This window comes from Octodon degus, unplaced genomic scaffold, assembly GCF_000260255.1.
Source record: "Octodon degus isolate 3935 unplaced genomic scaffold, OctDeg1.0 scaffold00121, whole genome shotgun sequence".
Taxonomy (NCBI): Eukaryota; Metazoa; Chordata; class Mammalia; order Rodentia; family Octodontidae; genus Octodon; species Octodon degus.
In genome coordinates, this window is record NW_004524697.1 from 1,109,555 (window position 1) to 1,127,498 (window position 17,944).

The window sequence follows — 17,944 nt, forward strand, 5'->3', positions numbered from 1 at the left end:
GGAAGCGCTTATTCCACTGAGCCATCTCCCCAGCCCCCAAAATATAAATATTTTTGATGAACAAATTTACTAGTAAGTTATAGATTTCCTTCATGTCCTGAGGGAGAGTAACATTTGTTTTATGTTACACTGGTTATGAATTCTAACTGTAGAAATGGGAACATTTTCTAATACCAGAGGGAGGTTTGATTTCCTTTATATAACTACGCGTCCACGATGGGCAGCGAGTATAGTACTACTGAAAGTGGGGTATTTCTTTACACAAGTGGATACAGGAAGGATTCTAATTTGAATATCTTGAATAGCAAAGCAGTGAAAGTCATTACAATATGGCTAATATTTGCTGAGCTCTTATCTTGTGGCAGTGAAGAACTCTACATGGATTATTATATTTAAACTGCACAAGATATTTTTATTATTGGACTTTTTATAGATGAGGAAATCAAGGCACAGGGAGATTATCAATTCATTTAAAATTATTTAACCTTGGTAGAGGTAAGATTTCAACTTAATTTGTTTTCTGGTACCCTGGGTAAGATACTTAATATTAGAGGAAAATTAGATATTTAATAACCTCTTTGAATACTGTTTTGTCTTATTAAGCTTAAGAAAATAAAGATGAAGCCAGCTCATTTGCCCTTCTATAAAAAGGCAGAAGAATGAACTTTGTCTCCATCCCTCGTGGATGTAGTGAGATGGAGTGGAGAAAGATCTTGCTTCTGAAAGACCAGGTAGGAGACGTATTCTCCACATCAGGGTTTATTTATCTGCCTGTTGATATGAAGGTAGTGACAGGACACATTGTGACTGTTACCAAAATAATGCATGAATAATAATTTATTTTCTCTGGTCAGGGACACCAGAATGCAGTAGGCCCCAGCCAGACGTTGGGTGTCCCACTGGACAGTGCTTGCCATAGCCTCCACAGACCGCTCTAAGGCTGAATTATGTTAATTTTCTAAGCAATTGGAGGGAATAAGAGGTGGGCTCTAAAGAAAAGTACAGCCAATGGTAGAAATCATTGGGAAAGGGTGAATATGCACTTAATACAGAAAGAGCTTTTGATTTGTAAATCTAATGAAAATATGTTAAAATATTTTTCTCAAAAAATTATAATTGAAATTAAAAAATAAATTTTGAAGGAAAAACACACAAGGTGGTACCCATGTTGTTAAAAAAATATAGTTTTAGGATCTGTACAGGGTCATTCATAGACTCTAAATTTACCAGCTAATTTACCATATTTCAGGGAAAATAATATATTTTTCTCATATAAGCAATGATAATTATTAATTTCTAAAAGTATTTGAGAAATATCAAGTAAGCAGCCCCTCTAGAAGGATGGGTTAATCTTGATGGATTACTGTGATGCGTTTCACTTGTAATGTGGTCTCATGCTTTATGTCTGAAATGCATGGCATAGAAAAGGTTCCCTTTGTCTATGTAGTCAGAGAAATGAAGCAGACAGAACGAATTCTTCAAAACCATGAGTGGAGAACCCTAGCTCCAGGCCACTGAAATACACACCTATGTAGCTGAAGGCTATTTATAACCTATACATGGCTCAGATGTAGGCTGGGAATGAGTCACAGGAAGTGGTAGAGTGGAAAGGACAGTGGTTACCCGCACCCTGTCATTGCTTCAGAGCTGATGTTTGAGCAACAACCTGAGAAGAGCTCCAGAGAGAAGCACCTGTGTCAGAACAATAGTATTTCCACTTTAAGAATCATAATCTTATGCAAACTGCTTTTTGTCTATAGTCAGTATTTTCTGTTAGTCAGGGGTGTAATGATACAGTATTTCATAATTCATTTTTAAGGCACCAGAAAAATATAAATCTTGCAGGAGTTTTCTGTACCACTGAGAAAATCATGAATTCAAGTCGGTTTAATTAATAACCACAAGAAAAAGAATTTATTGCTTTACATTAACATCAAATTCATATTACTGTCAGCTCTAGCTGTTTTAGATACAACTGGATGCAGGTGTTCAAATGAAGGTACCGTGATTCTGCATTTCCAAATTTTGAAGTAATTTTCTTTTCTTCTGGCCTAATTCCTAGACAAACTGTTTCTTTGCTGCTTTCAATGCTTCCAGTATCTTTAAGCTCAGGAAAGTATCTTTGACTCCCTACACTGTGAGAGTATCTTTCAGATTCTCTCAGAAGTCCAAAGGATCTTTCACTGGCCTACTTTGGTCAAGCATCCTCCTCCATAGGAAGACAAAACAAATACACTAAAATTGGGTTGGATCCATTAAAAAAAAGTTTTGTGAGACTAAAATCAATCCAATACAACAAAACAAAACCGATAACTTCACTGTAAGAGATACAAGGCCTAGAAAAGGATTTGGCACAGATTAAGTATTTCACAAATGAATATTCATAATTAAAAATAGAATCTAGATTTTTAAGTCCTCAAGTATATAGTTACCAGGTTAATGGTCAAATTTTCCTGGACCACACATATAAGACTATAATCTACTCACCCTCAGGAAACCTTTAGTTGGAGTGGATTACAAATGTGATGTTTGATACAACTGAATTTTGGGAAGAGAGACTATTCTGCATTTTGGAGAAAGCCAGTGCTTTTCTCCAAGGAGCCCGAATGTAGTCTGTTAATGATAGTTTTGTAGATAATTTTTAATGGATTATCCTAATGCTAGAAGAAACTGTACCATTATAATGAAAATATGGCTATAGACCACACAGGCATTTATTCCCACTTAGTACAATCAAACACAATAGCTCTCATCCAAATCAGCCTAAAAACAATATAACCTACAATTACAACGGTTACTATGTCTACAAGAGTATATAGTTCCTCAATAATTAAGGCTATCTGACAGACCCCTGAGTTGTAAGAGCCTATAGTTGTTGTTTATGACAGACTACGTTGCTTGTGACAGGAGCATGGCATCATAATGTGTGAGCGTATCAGGAATTAGGACAGTGTGCGTTGTCTTAACTTTGTGGAGTGTCTATTTCCACGAGTGTATAGGTCTTGAGTAAGTGAAGGTAAATAAAATAGAATCTACCAAATAGAGAGAAGGCCAAATTCAGTAATTAATTTCCTTTAAGAACTTCAGCTCAAAGAGTAAATATTTGTTTTTATTTAAAATTCCCATGAAATCTAAACATCTAGTTCTTTAGCGTATTTTAAATATTGAAGGATTTCATTTACCTTTACTTTTTCTCAGAGCCATCACAAAAACAAGACAAAACAAAAAAGAGGGCAATATTTTCCATGAAGATTTAACTTCTTGCAATAATAATTTGAGTAATCATTTTCTTTCATCTTATCAGCTAACATCAATCTTTGCACTTATGAGAAAATGACTTTCCTCAGTTCGCATTCATTGAGTATAAATCCTCCTCAGCAACCCAGTTGTAATGCTGGGAAGATGTTTGCCAATTGACCAAACATTAGCAACCCTGATCTTTAAAAGGTATCCATCTGGATTTGCTTAGGGGGGTTTGTCAAGATTTAAAAGGAAGTTAAAACCTTTATATTTCTATGACAAAATAACAGATCACACTTATTTAAAAATAAGCAAATGGCCACTTCAATGGGGCCACCATATTCCACTTATTGTAAGATTTACCAACCAGAAAGCATTAATAACAGGCAACTTTTATGATATTCCATTAACACTTTCAATCAAATAAATTGAAATTTAGGGTCAATATTATAGAAAGAACAGACTTATAATTTCCAGCGAGGAAGTTCTCTCTGTTACAAGAATTGAAAGACTAATGTAGTCACATGTGAAAGGCATCATCATATTCAAATTCTAAGTGTCACAAAGCTTTAGTCCCTGAATAGGATCCCCTAAAATGCCAATTCATATAATATAATACCCTGGGCTGCTAAAAGAGAAAGATAACAAGAGACATGAAAGCAGAAGGGGAGAGATAACAGAAGTTGCCATCATAGCAATTTCTGTGACACCAGTGTTGTGAAGAGAAGTGGAGACTGTACTGGAAGACAACCACAGGAAGAAACCGTGGAGCCATTTTTCTGCGGACGTTGCTTTAAAGGTTTGTGCTCTTGATGTTGGTGTCTTGGTTCCCATGCTGCTATCTTATTACTGAATCACATATCATCCATGAACTCCTTCTGGTCAGAATTAACATCCTCTGCCTTTTTCGATCCTTTATTCTTAGTCATCTGACCCCCTACTGGCTTTTGATTGCCTTCTTCTCCTTTCCCTCTCTCACTTTAATGCAGCCATTCACTAAGCTTTAGCTTTGAATGTCATAAAACTATTCCTATCTTCAGGAAACTCTCCCTTTGCCTTTATTCCCATGTGTGGAGCACATGCAAGGCTCCATCCCACTTAATCATGATTGCATGCTTGCAGCCTATGCCACTCATTTAGGTACCTAATTAAATACAGTTAGGTTGGTGTCTTCTGTTTGTATTAATCTGTGACTGTCTCAGTCTCTATAGGTATAGACTGCATTTGCTAAATTGAAGTAGCAATATTTAAAAATAAAAAATGTTCTACTTGGGAAGGTAAGACATGAAGATTGCAAGTAAAAAGAAAGCCTGGCTAACTTAGATTGTTTCAGAAAGAAGGAAGGAAGGAAGAAAGGAAAGGAGGGTGGGAGGCAGGGAGGGAAGGAGGGAAGGAAGGAAGGAAAGAAAGAGAAGGGGAGAGAGGGAGGCAGAGAAGGAGGAGGGGGGAATAGAGTTAAAATAAATTTTAAATTTGTTTTTGAGTCAGAACTGTGTTCAAAAGTACTGCTGCTTATAATTAGCTTTTAGATATCACTAAAGCATTCTGAACCCAACTTTTCTCATTTTTAAAAGGTAAATAAAATGCCATACTAAAATAAAATGGCAAATATACATATACTGTATATAAATGTAGCATACAGTGACCCAAAGTAAATGATTTCTTCCTATTTTTAACATCTCTTACATCGTCCATCCTCTTAACAATATATTGAGCTCAGTTTCTATGTTTTGATTGGTGTATTGAAACTGTTGGGGTGTACTACAGTATTCAAAATAAACCCTCTACTATATCCTTTCAATTTGCTAAGTTTGAAGAACCCTTATGTCAATAACTACTTATATCACTAGTAATTTCTATTTTTAAAGAAAGTTTTAATGCCAGGAAAATAATATGAGGAATATTCATTGTTTCTTTTAAATATTAAAGGTTATCTAAAGTATTATTTTTTAAAAACAGAGTCTATTGTATAAAAGTATAGTATCTGATTTGCGTGTGACAGTTCACCTACTTTGTGCTATTTCATTTGGCTTTTCTTATGCTTGAGCAACTAAAAGACTTACAGATGGTAAAATTCACCATGGGTATATGGCCAGAAGGAAAGAAAAATAGAAGAGGGGATCAAGCAATTTATGAAGATAAAATCTGACACCCTGATATAAAATCTAAATATTGTACATCATATTTATTTTTCCTCTAAAACGATGAGGATTAAAAGTTAATGCATGAATGACAACATCTTCAGTGAAATAGAAGTGTCCTTTAACCTCAAAGAATCCAGGTTCTGATCAGTAATGTGGAGATCATTATTTATAATAGCACTTACTGGTAAAGAGAAAGGAGTGAAACCTTACACTGGCCCTCAGCTGTGACTAAGGCGGGTTTATTTCTGATTCCGGAGGCCCGGGGTGGAAGTCATGCGGTGATTCAGAGCATTGTGATGGGCCAGCTGTCCAGGGTCAGAGCTCCTCTGTGTGGTCCCGCACCGCCCGGCCAGAGGAAGACTCACTGGAGCCTACACGTCAGATGTTCTCTGACACACCTGGCACAGTGTCAATGCTAATGAGAGACAGGAACATGTATTTAATTTACCTTTACTACTTGGAAGGCAGTTTTCACCGATTCCCACAGCATATACGATTGCAATGCCACACTGGGTCCAAGTAGTAACGGTCCCACTAGTGCTCTGAATTACCTGTGTTATAGTTGTCTAGTATCTCGTCCCTTTCTTTTCTATACAGTGAGACCCTTATGAGGCAAGGGTTACATAATCCTCTCTCCAGTATAGACTATATAGACCAGTGTTGCTACATAACAAGCACTTAAAGTCTTCACTGAGTGAATGGACAGTGTGAAGTGATTGATCTATGATCCAGCTTAACCACTATGAAGAAACAGAAATTATTGCCTAACAACAATGAAAACAACAGAGTTCACGAATTTGAGGAGAAGTCTTTAAGATTCAAGTCATAGACTATTTGCTGAGATCGATAGTGGTACAGTATAATAGTACAATTTTAAAGCCTTGAACTGAAAGACAAAATTTTTCCTTCAATATTGTGAATGGTATTTACGTGAATCATGGCAAGTCCATGCATGAAATATTCAAACTGTTCTTTGTTATTACATACTTAAAAAGAAATAACAAGTGTATTTGTGCTTCAATATCTGGATCCTGACCTGCACAGCAGAGAGGTGGAGTATTGTTTTATATCTAGAACGGAAAGTCGGGCGTCTCACCAAATGTGTCGCAGTTGCTTCCATGGAACATTGTCGACCAATAGGAGATTGCGAAGAACTTTTATGGAGAGTATAAATATTTTGAGCTGTAGGCATCATTACCAGCTGATATTCTGTGTCCTCAGGACCAGCTGTTCAGGAGCATCCCGGACCACAGCCAGGCACAGTTGAGAGCGATCTAACTAGAGACTGCCGCCGGCTCCTCGCAGCGATGTCGGTGGTAGAAGAGAGCCGACCGTTCGCTCAACAGCTATCCAATGTCTACTTCACGATACTTTCACTTTTCTGCTTTAAGCTTTTTGTGAAGATCAGTCTGGCCATCCTCAGCCATTTCTACATTGTAAAAGGCAACCGCAAGGAGGCAGCAAGGATAGCAACTGAATTTTATGGAATAACCCAAGGACAAGGTATGTTCACGCTAATATTCTTCTCTTTTGAATTGGGTGTATCATTTGACCTATAAGGCAATAAAAAATCATGTTTTCTTTCAAAGTGAATATTTTGTTAGACTTCATTAAGGAAAATACTTGGAACTCACTTCAGTGCTTCATGAAAACAGAAAAATGCTTTTCTATAAGCATTTGCCTTAAAAATCAAGGTGTAAAGTTAAATTGATGAAGATATACTATATTTTTTATTAATAAGCGACTTAAACCTTGAGCATTTAATTTGCCAAATCATGCTTTTAGAGTTTAGTTTTAGAGATAACTGATTGTATTTCCATTGTCCTTTAACATGTGCTAGCATTATTTCATTGTAAATCAAATGTTTGACTATCCATAAAGTAATTTTCCATAAAATATAAGACATAAAGATTTTATTATACATAATTTTACAATCTGATTCTAAAATCAAGAATAACAATGAAGAGGTATGATATGAGTTCCCGTAATGGGATTTTAATAGTTTATTCATATATTGATTTTATAATTGTTTTTGTGAAAACTCAGTTATAAAAGGAGAATACAAATTCACAAATTTCATGTGTGTAACCAAGTGCTTCTGTGTTTCTCAGAAATAACTGAAATATGAGGTAAAATGGAAACCAATAATATTAATCATAGACCTCCAAGTTTACAATGCCACTTACAATATTTTTGGATCAATAATTGAGATGGTGAGTTTCAAAATGAAATCTTATTTTCTTATACTCTTTCAACTCCTTTCTCATTTGAGATGAACCAAGTTATGTGTGAATATCTTATAGCTCAAATGCCTCTAAAGCAATTAAAATTTTCAGAATCAAAATGCAGTATGACACAATTGGAAAGTGGCAATTTTTAAAACAGAACACTCAGAGTAGAAAGCTTGCCTTTTAAAATCTATTTTCCTGTATTTTTCAACTTGTGACATAGTTAATGTTAAAGTCTAAGTTGCTCTGTTGGCACTATGAAAATCGAGAAAATCATTTATCACATGTGAAGTTGATAAAATATTTTTTTTTTTTATCCTGAAGAAGGTTGCTTTTGTAAAAAGTAAGGAATTTCTGTACCCACTCAAGGAGAAGACAATTTAAGTGCCAGCATGAAATTCTTCTAAGCAGCATGAAATCTGGAACAAATGAGCAATCTCCAGTCCTTTATCCACACCACCTTTGCCTCAGACCAGGAATAATTGTGCTTAAATATAATATCTTTACTACTATGTGACCCAACTAAAAATTTTTAAAAAATCATTCAACAAATATAGAGAATTTGATTGCAAAACAGGTAATAAAATCTTAAGGTCGTAAAATGTATTCTCACGAGCAGACTATAGCTCATTACTTTAAAGTCATGCCTTGTTTATATGTTATGAAAATTGCCTTAGGTAAAACAGTGAAATGTTGACTAAAAGGGGAAAGATTTTTGTGTTGATAAGGATTTTAGAGGACGCTATGGCCTCTCCTTTTTGTAAATATTCGCAGATAAAAGGAGAATTGTAGGTGAGGGGATAGCTCCTCTGTAGAGTGCTTGCTAGTGTTCAAGGGGATTTGGGTTCAATCTCTAGCACAATGCTCCCCTTTACCCCTAAACCCCCCCCCACAAAGAAGGCCATTCCCTCTTTAGCATAATCTCACTATGCAGGGAACTCATAGAAGTATATTCAATAGCTATATCATGACCATGTGTACCCTTATAATTCTATTTTAGGAAATGTTAGAACTCTAGAATTTTGTCCCAAGATTGAAGGAAATCAGTGCTCACTAATAGTGTATTTTATGGCACTGTAAAATGGGAACAAAGTTTTTAAATAGTTTAGTGTTTCCCTAATGCTAGGAATATTTACCGAAATTCTTTTCCCCATTGCCATAATTAATCTATACAGTTAAGAATAGAATATACAGCTATAGTTTTTTCAGTATCACCATAATTAGCATCCAGTTTTATAAAGAATAAACCAAATACCTTACAAAAACTCGAAATTTCTTATTAAAAGACCTTTCTTTCTTACTCAAGAAATTATTATTTTTTCTCTTATGGTTTTTCTTTTTCCTTTCACTATAATTAATTTATTTTATTTCTTTTTTATCTGTGGACTGACTACTCAGTCTGAATTATCTTTGTTTAATCCACCAGTTTCCTTGGAAAGATTATCACCTTTATATCACTTTAAATTAGGTTTCTCATTCCTAATTTCAAGGCTTAGCTAGATTGTGCCCCAAGTTCTGACATGGAGTTGTCAAATTCCATGAAACAGCAGATGATGTGTGTGTGTTTTTATGTCTTTGGTAATCACAGAAGACCCTGTTAACTAAATCTGGATACCCTCCCACGAGCACTAGTACTTTGATATGGAGTAATTTTTTCTTAATATTAATGCAAATCAGTTCACTGTATGAGCTAAATGTAAGGTAGTTTTTTTAAAACCCTTACCAGTCAAGTTTAGACCTAGGTATTACACACCAGAATATGAGGAAGCTAAGTGGTAATTAAAATAGCTTAAATTACTACCTCCATGATCCCTCTGGGATGCCGATGAACTTTACGAATCTGTATTTTCATGTCTGAGGACTTATCGATCATCCCATCGTATTAAAGAAGACTTTTTAACTATGTTTTTCTATTCAGCATCTCCTGTACCATTCTTACTGTTGTTTCCTGATTGTTAAATATTTTATACTCTGTATCTTAGAGTTCAAATCTATTTTTAAAGCAGACATTATACTTTAAGTTTAACAAGAATTGGAAAGTGTTTTCAACTGTGATATGAAACAGTTGAAAGAATAAGAAGACATTTGAAAGTGCAGGAGTATATTAATTTGGAAAAATCATTCCAAAGGCTTAGAAGAAGCCATGAACTGCTGAGATCTCAAGAATGAAGGACACATCAAGGGGCAACTTCTGTCTTCTGTCATAAACACTGCTCTCCACCATTTACACTGGACTCAGGAGAAGCTCAATAGTACTACCTCCAAGTATACAGAGTCAGTCCTAGGTATCTTCAGGCAGTGAATATACAGGATATTGATGAAGCAAAACATGTTATTCTCATCCTTGAGCAACTTATATTCTAATTGAGAAGCTTGTATGTCCACAGGCAAAGGTCACTTTTCAAATATAAGTGCCAAATGAATCTAAAAAATGAAACAATAAATTTCAGGTTCAGATTTTCATGAATAAACTTCATGGAAGAGAAGTGTACTTAAGGTAGACTTATAAGGTGTAATTGTTAAGAGTTAGACTATAAGACAGGTTTGGTATAGGTAGACCATTTAGGTCTTTTTACAAGAAGATGAGGACCTAGACTGATTGGGTGTTGAATCTGTGAAAAGAATAGACAGAACAACACAAAAAATAAAGAAAAAAAAAAAAAAACAGTGAATAAATCTGATTAGCAACACAGGCCCAATAGTTCCCGGCTATGGCCCCTTTTGAGAGGCTTGCCCTTGCTACTTGGCGCGTTTCATGGGCCATCTGTCTCTACCGTGAAATAGTAAGGTAAATCAGGAAGTTATAGAGCTAAAATCTGCTTTCTAGACTTACATTTGATTTATTTAATTTCCATTTTTCCTTCCTTTTATTTTTTAAATAGCCAAGTAAACTTTGGCTCCTTATTTTTAAAAACGTGTGCTGGGTTGCCCTGGAGGGTGCTTTCATCCATCTGACATTGGTTAGGACTGATTTTAAATTAGCACATTTGCACTGTGGCACTCTTCATGTTATTCTGTGCTCTTTGAGTTGTAGTAGCTCCAAGGTATGAATTTTCTAGAGTTTTACTGATATATAAGACCCTAAAATGCCATGGATCAGATATGGGACAGTGAAAACTTCTCAAGATAACGTGTTCTTGTGAGACGGCGTGAGAAGCGATCTGGTGACAAGGTACTTCTTTCACGGTGGAGGCTTGATGTGAAATAGGCAATTATCTGCAGAAATGCTTTTGCTTCTGTTTTTGTAAGTTTGGTTTAAGGATTTCCAGCAAGCACACAATTATTATTTCTGTATGTGTCATATCTATCCTTGACCTCTGAAAATAGAACATGATATGTACATGCCAGTTTAAGTCAAATACAGGAGAATTTATTATTTTGGAGAATGGTGTGACAAGGCTAGAAAAAGCACCTAGAATTTTATATGACATCTTCTATTTTCACTGAAGTGTATCCTCAATTTAAAACAAACTTGGAAGGAATTTAGCTTTACAGCATACGACAGCAAGGACAGCAGCGATCATTGGTATACCATTGGTGCTGTTGTAATGATTCTGCTTGAACTTCGTTATATGAGGACCATTTCTCCAAATCTCAGTCCTGAAAAATCTGAAGAGGCATTAGAAGTCTCCTTAAGCTCTTTAGCATTCATTATATAAATGTATAAAATATCCTGAACACATTTTAAACATAGTTTTCTTACTTAGGTAAAATAGTCTATATAAGAATAACTGAAATCAATAGAAATACTCTTGTTCAAAAAAAATTATATTAAACTCAAAATTTCCACGAAAAATATTTTTCAAAGGCGCTTAAATTTGTCCAAGATCTGTTATCTTGAGAACTGTTATAGCATTTATTTTGGAAGGAATTATTGTATCCTGTGAATTAAAAAATGAAACTTGGGAAAGTAGTTCCATATTTAGAAGCAACTGTCATATTTTATTGTGTTTTTGCTTTTATTCTTTTATATTTTAGGGGTCGGGGAGATGGCTCAGTGGAATAAGCATTTGCCTGGCAAGTGCAAGGGCCTGAGTTCAATCCCAGGTTCCACCAAAAAAAAAAAAAAAAAAAAAAAAAAAAAAAAAAAGAAACGCATGACTATTATGAGGTAAATAACATAGTTGATGGCACTTTAGGAGGGATCACCATGTGTCGCTGTGTGTGTGTGTGTGTGTGTGTGTGTGTTTCTTTTTGAGAGGGTCTCACTGTGCAGCTCAGGCTGGTCTTGAGCTCACTTTGTACCCCAGGGTGGCCTCAAACTCACAGTGATCCAGGAGGAATCACTTTTGAAAGAAATATTATTATGTATTTTTGTTTCTCTCATTCAACTACTTGCTCATATTACTCTCAGCATATATAATGATCATGTGTGTATTTTCCTTCAATGCTCTATGTTAGGCTGTAAAGACAAAATATACTATAAACCACAGTTTCTTTAAAAGATATATAGCCCGGTGGAAGTGAGACAGATAACTAAAAAATGTTTTTTTTTAAAAAAAGTAAAATCTAATTTACAAAATTTAAAGAAGATGCTACTGGAGAAAAGAAAAGAGTTTAGCACTGAGGCTAGTTCTGCCTAGATTATAGAACTTAGATAAAATTGGTATTGACAACGTGCATGGGTTTCCCCACAACTGTGCATGTACCTTATTTGTAACACTTAGAAGACTTTCCAATTGCTTGTGTTCACTCCTTACTATTTTTTTTTCACTTTTTCAGAAGTTATTTCTAAGTCATACAGCTCTCACCTAAAGCTTTACAAAAGGCTTAGAGTTTTATTCTTGAAAGAATGGCTTTCCTTTTTTTGAAAAGAACAAGTGTGCTCATTACATTTCTATATAATTTTTAGAAAAAAATGATAAATGCTTTGGTACCTATTCAAAATAAATTTTTACATTATGATACATGATCCTGACATAGTCTACTGTCTTAAAATTTTTATATAAGGACAGTAAAAGAGTAAATGAGGGGGCCTGCTCCTTAGCTCAGCTCTTTAAGTGGCTGCTTCAACAAAGCAGGCAGGCTCAGGTTGCTGTGGTTCGATTCCCCATACCTCAAGCCAGCCAAACCTGCCCTGAAGGCATTCGGAGCAAAAAAAAAAAAAAAGTAAAGAATAAGTCATAATAATAGAGTTTCTCGCATTGTTATCATAGAACACAAATTATGAAAATGAAGTATTTTTCTTGTTCTTTGACATAATCTACATAGTTATTTAATTCAGTCCAGTTGGTATGTAGATACCTATTGTATTCCTGGCCTAGTGTTATGTACATACTAATATTTGGATATAATATATAATTTCTAGATATGAAACATATATGCTATATATATGATATATGTTTTTTATTTTTATTTAATTTTTACTTAGTGCATATAATAGTTGACTTGCTTTTTGAGTAAAAGGAGAAGACATTGGCAAGGAGCATCAGACTTTGCATATGTCCAACAACCCAACAACAAAGTAAAAAAATCATAAGATGTTAAATGCAAAACAACTAAGTTCTACAGATGTTGCTTTTTTAGAAGAGGGAAGACATCAGAGCTGGCCTAATAGCTCAGTGGATTAAAGTGCCTGTAAGCAGGTTCAGGAGCCCAGGGTTCAATCCCCAGGCCTGCTGTGCCAGGCCCAGCCCCTTGGGCTTGCTGAGACAGCAATTGAGACTGGGCTTTGTGGGGCGTGCCTGTAATCCCAGCGCTTGGCAGGCTGTAAACAGGAGGATCACTACAAGTCGATCTAGTAGTGAGACACTGCACACCCTGTAGATCCTACCCTAAAAGTACAAAAAAAAAAAAAAAAAAAAAAAAAAAAAAAAAAGTGGGGAGGGGAGGGGTAAGACATTGAGATTAGCTGAGCACATAAGCACTTCATAGAGGAGGTAAAATTTATAGTAGAAATGTCAAGGCAGATTATATTTAGTTACACAAAAGGGGAAAAGAAACCAAGCTGAATATAAACAAAAGAAGTTCAGGATGTGAACTCCAGAAGCCTGGTTCATCTGGAGCGAAGGTTGAAGCACAAATGTTAAAGATAAAGATATACAACTGAGTACAGTCAGAGTCAATAGGGAAAATAAAGGCACATTTTCTCAAATCATATCTCCAAAGTAGATGATCCTATTAAGAATGTTCTAATGTCTTATTGAGTTCAGCATGTAAAAGGTCATTAACTAATAGTGGAAATAATTTCTACCCTGAGTATTTTATAAAATCCTTGGTGTAATGATTGAATGTATCATTATATGCATTTCACAAATTATATGTCAGAGAAGATGGAATACCTCCTTCACATCAGCTCATACATGTACTAGTTTGGGGAGGCTCCACAGATTATGTGGAACCACATACCATTAAAAAAAAAAAAAGAAAAAGAAAAGTCATTGAAAGCATTTAGAGTGTTTATACCATCTCTTCTTTCAAAGCTGGGGGGTAGGGATGGGCAGAAGAAAGGAAAAGAAAGAGAAGAAAGGAAGGGAGCCAGGGAGGGACAGGTAGGACAGGCAGGTAGTTTGCTTACTGGCTGTGCAAAACTGTTGGCATTTCTTCCTTAGCAGATGCATAGACAACAATCATTCATTCTTACCAGCATTTTCTCAGCAAAGCCATAGAACAGACTGTGGACTTTTTAGAATCGGTTTACTTAAATAATGACATATCAGAGAGGGAGAGGTAAAAGAGCCTCAGAAATTGATTAATTGTTAGTAGTGAAAGAATTTTCCAGGGGATGAGCCTGCTTTGTGAAATCTAGGCTAAGGGAAGATGTATTAGAACAGTAGTTTTTTCAACCCTAGAAACCCTATTAATTTCTGCAGGGAAGAATTTAGAAAACTCTAAATTCTTTCTCTCCTTTAAATAGATTTCAGAATTTTCAAGCAGAATATGAGGCACTTAAAAGCTTGGATGATATGAGGGGACAGAGTACCTACGTGCTTCTTTCATTTCTTTAAATAGAGAAGCTGCTTTCATGAATCTTCCTAAGTTGAGCTTTAGGAAAAAGTTTTATCAAAGAAAGGCATAAGATAAAGTTTAAAACAGGACTGCACCCATTAGTTTAGGATTTTGTCTGTTTGTTTGTTTGTTTGTTTGTTTGTTTGTTTGTTTGTTTTTGAGAAACTGGGCATTGAACTCAGGCCCTTCTACTTGCCAGGCAAGTGCTTATTCTACTGAGATATTGTTCCAAATACGTCCATCACTACAGAACCAAACCATCCTTTGATATGAGTCATAATTGAACATCCTTCCCACATTCTTTCCTAAGGATTAGAACAACAGTCAACATGTGGGGCCCGCCAGGAATGCGCATAACTATGTGAAAAGACAGGAGGGCAGCCTTACTCCATTAGGGCAGCTAAAATTTCCATGTCACCGTTACCCACTGAGGAAAATAGAAACCTTCAGACATACACACACTCTTTTCAGAAGAGTTATAGTCTTAAATTATGGGCAGAGTACAAACAAACTGAAACTTGACACTGAAATGCCAGTTGCATTCTCAAGTACAAGCCCTGGCTCAGAAAATAAAAACTGACAATGATAAAATTAAAATCAAGCCTCATCCAGTGATAATCTGCTCTTCTTCATCATCATAACTATGCAAAGTCCTCTGGTATTGGAGCAAGTCAAGCCAGGCTGACAAAGTGGGGGAGAATCCTGCGAAAGGGGGTTCAAACACTATGATAGTAGTGAGTTAATAGCCGAGGAGCAAAATGACTGTGAATCAGCGCCTCAGTAACAACAAAAGGCGTCTCTGACGAACCATGGAGGAGATTCACACTTTCCAAGACACCTCGCTCACTAGAGAAATGATGTCTATTGTCCATCAGGTCCAAGCAAATGGTAATTTTTAGAATGAAATGACAAAACAAATATGTTCCTGAAGTTAGATGCTCTTAGGTCTGTGGCCCAGAATGGCAAATGTGAAAAAGCAGAACTTGCCATCCCCTTTTGGGCTGAAATTCACAAAATTGCAAGTCTATTGAGCTTGGAATAGAATGAATACTTCTTCAGAGTGATTCTCCAAGAGCCAAAGGAAAGAAACTGAATGCAGATTTACCCTCTCTCCTCCTCTCCTCTCTTCCTCAAACTGCATAGTTACGATAAGGCTGCTTGTCTTGTGAAGTGTAGTGTGGTGGGAGTTTTCATGGTTACTTCTTTCCATTTTCTTTCATGGAAAGAAAACAGCCAAACAAGACTGGGAGGAGAAAAATCTCTTTTAAAGTTAATGTAAGACCTAAAACAATACTTGTCTATCTGATGCACATGATATCTCAAGAATATGAAAGAGAGAAATCTGATTAAATTCCACATAGAAGCCACTGGAATAGATGATGGTGATTATTATTATTATTATTATTATTATTATTGTTATTATTTGTATTTGTATTTAGGACAGGGTATACAGGGTGTACAGGGTCTCATTGTCATTGTGTAGATAAGACTGGTAGTGATTTTCCTGTTTACAGTGCAGGGATTACAGGGCAGGGCCAGAATGGCAAGCCTGGGAATCGAACTGCTGGCCACTGCGTGTAAGCAGACACTTTAATCTGCTGAGCTATTTGGCCGGCCCTTAGAAGATATTTAGAAAATGTTTTATCTATGAACTTTAATGACAAAGATTTTTATAATCATTTAAAATCTAGCATACTCCCATAATGCCCGGGCATTGAGAAGCTGAGATGTGGATGCTTCGAGAAGAAATGCTTATTTTTTATGGCACCTAATTTATTACCACTTGCCACAGTGTTTGGCATATAGTTAACATCCTATATATTTTATTTATTTATTTATTTATTTATTTATTTATTTATATTTTAAGGCAAGGTCTACAAGGTGTTCAGGGTCTCACTATTAGATTGGACTCAACTCGTAGTAATCTGCCAGTTTACAACCTCCCAAGAGCTGGGGTTATGGGTGCCACCATGCCCAGCCTCAATTTCTGTCTCAGTGTGTCCTGGGGGTGGGACCAGCATGGCAGGCCTGGCAATCGAACCCTGAGTCCCTGAGCCTGCTTGCAGGTGCTTTAATCTACTGAGCTATTTGGTTGGCCCCCTGTCCTATATATTTTAGCTTTCTATTTTATTTTTTTTATTTTTTTTTGCAGAACTGGGTGTTGAACTCAGCTCCTTGCGCTTGCCAGGGAAGCGCTTATTCCACTGAGCCATCTCCCCGGCTCTTTTTATTTTATATTTTAAATTTTTTCTAGAAAAAAATAGAACTAGACACGATTAATACAGAGAAATATCAATAGGGAAAGATAATACAATTACAGTAACTAGTTGTCAGAAAATTGTGATAATGACCCAGTAAAGCCAGGACATATCTCTTAAGCATTTGTTGTATTTCAGCATCATGTTAACTTGTTAAGTAGGTGGTTCCCAGACTCAAGTGGCTGTTTTTAGGCATGTGTCACCTTAATGATCACTAGATGAAGCTCTGGAAAGGTTAGTAGTTGTCACCTTGTTTTTCAGTAAGTAACTGGCAGAAGCGGAATTTTAAACCAGACCCTATTGAGTGCTGAGCCAGACCCTGATGTGTAACCAATGGCCTCTTCCCCTGCATGGTCCTTCCCACTATGAAAGAGTGAGTGGCTAAGGCAGGCCTCAGGTCAACCAAGGCTGTGTGTCATCTGTGTGCTTATCTCTTGGTCTTTTCCAGAGAGAGGGAGATAGATGGATGGATGGATGGATAGATAGATAGATAGATAGATAGATAGATAGATAGATAGATAGATAGATATCAGAAAATTTTAACTATTTAAAAAGTCTGAAGTTTGCCTAAAAACCAAAGTAAGTAGGGCATTTAATGCCTTTAAGACTCAAGATACTCCTGTTAGTATTCCCAGTGATGCATTTTATGAAAGAGGCAAAACATGCTTCAGCATTTGGTAGGATTAGAATGAAGCAATGTGGAGGTTGGCTAGTGTTCACAGGACTGAGAGTGTCATGCTTCGAGGTCTACTTGAGAGTTAGAAGTGGCAAAAATTTCTTTAGTGATCTTATAATTTTAAACAAGTGGTTTTTCCCAGAAATGATCTGAATGCAAATGTTTTACTAGGCAAATCCACTAAAAAAAGAACTGCTCATGGCTATATTATTGGAAAACCTATGTTGTTGTATGAAGATGGTGATGTGTTTGTCACAATGTGTAATGATGACCAACTATTACTTTTTCAAGAGTCATAGAAATGAGAGCTAAATTTGCTTAGCATCTAACATACCAAAGCACCAGCTAACAGTCTCTACCAAGCCATCCTTTTGAAACAGCTCTTGTTCTTTCCTTTCCTTTCCTTTCCTTTCCTTTCCTTTCCTTTCCTTTCCTTTCCTTTCCTTTCCT

At 36.0% G+C, this 17,944-nt stretch overlaps 1 protein-coding gene across 2 annotated transcripts in view; it reads left to right on the top strand.

The window, feature by feature from the left end:
- The first annotated feature begins 603 nt into the window (after positions 1 to 603).
- Asb5 (ankyrin repeat and SOCS box containing 5) overlaps positions 604 to 17,944 on the top strand; it is a 51,594-nt gene continuing 34,253 nt past the window's right edge. The window contains exons 1-2 of one of the 2 annotated variants that reach the window (XM_023700087.1): positions 604 to 731; positions 6,606 to 6,887. In XM_023700087.1, coding sequence (XP_023555855.1) covers positions 6,692 to 6,887 — 196 coding nt within the window. In that variant the 5' untranslated portion in view covers positions 604 to 731; positions 6,606 to 6,691. Of the gene's footprint in view, positions 732 to 6,572; positions 6,888 to 17,944 lie in introns of those variants that run through there. The other variant, XM_004640220.2, reaches the window with a different exon arrangement.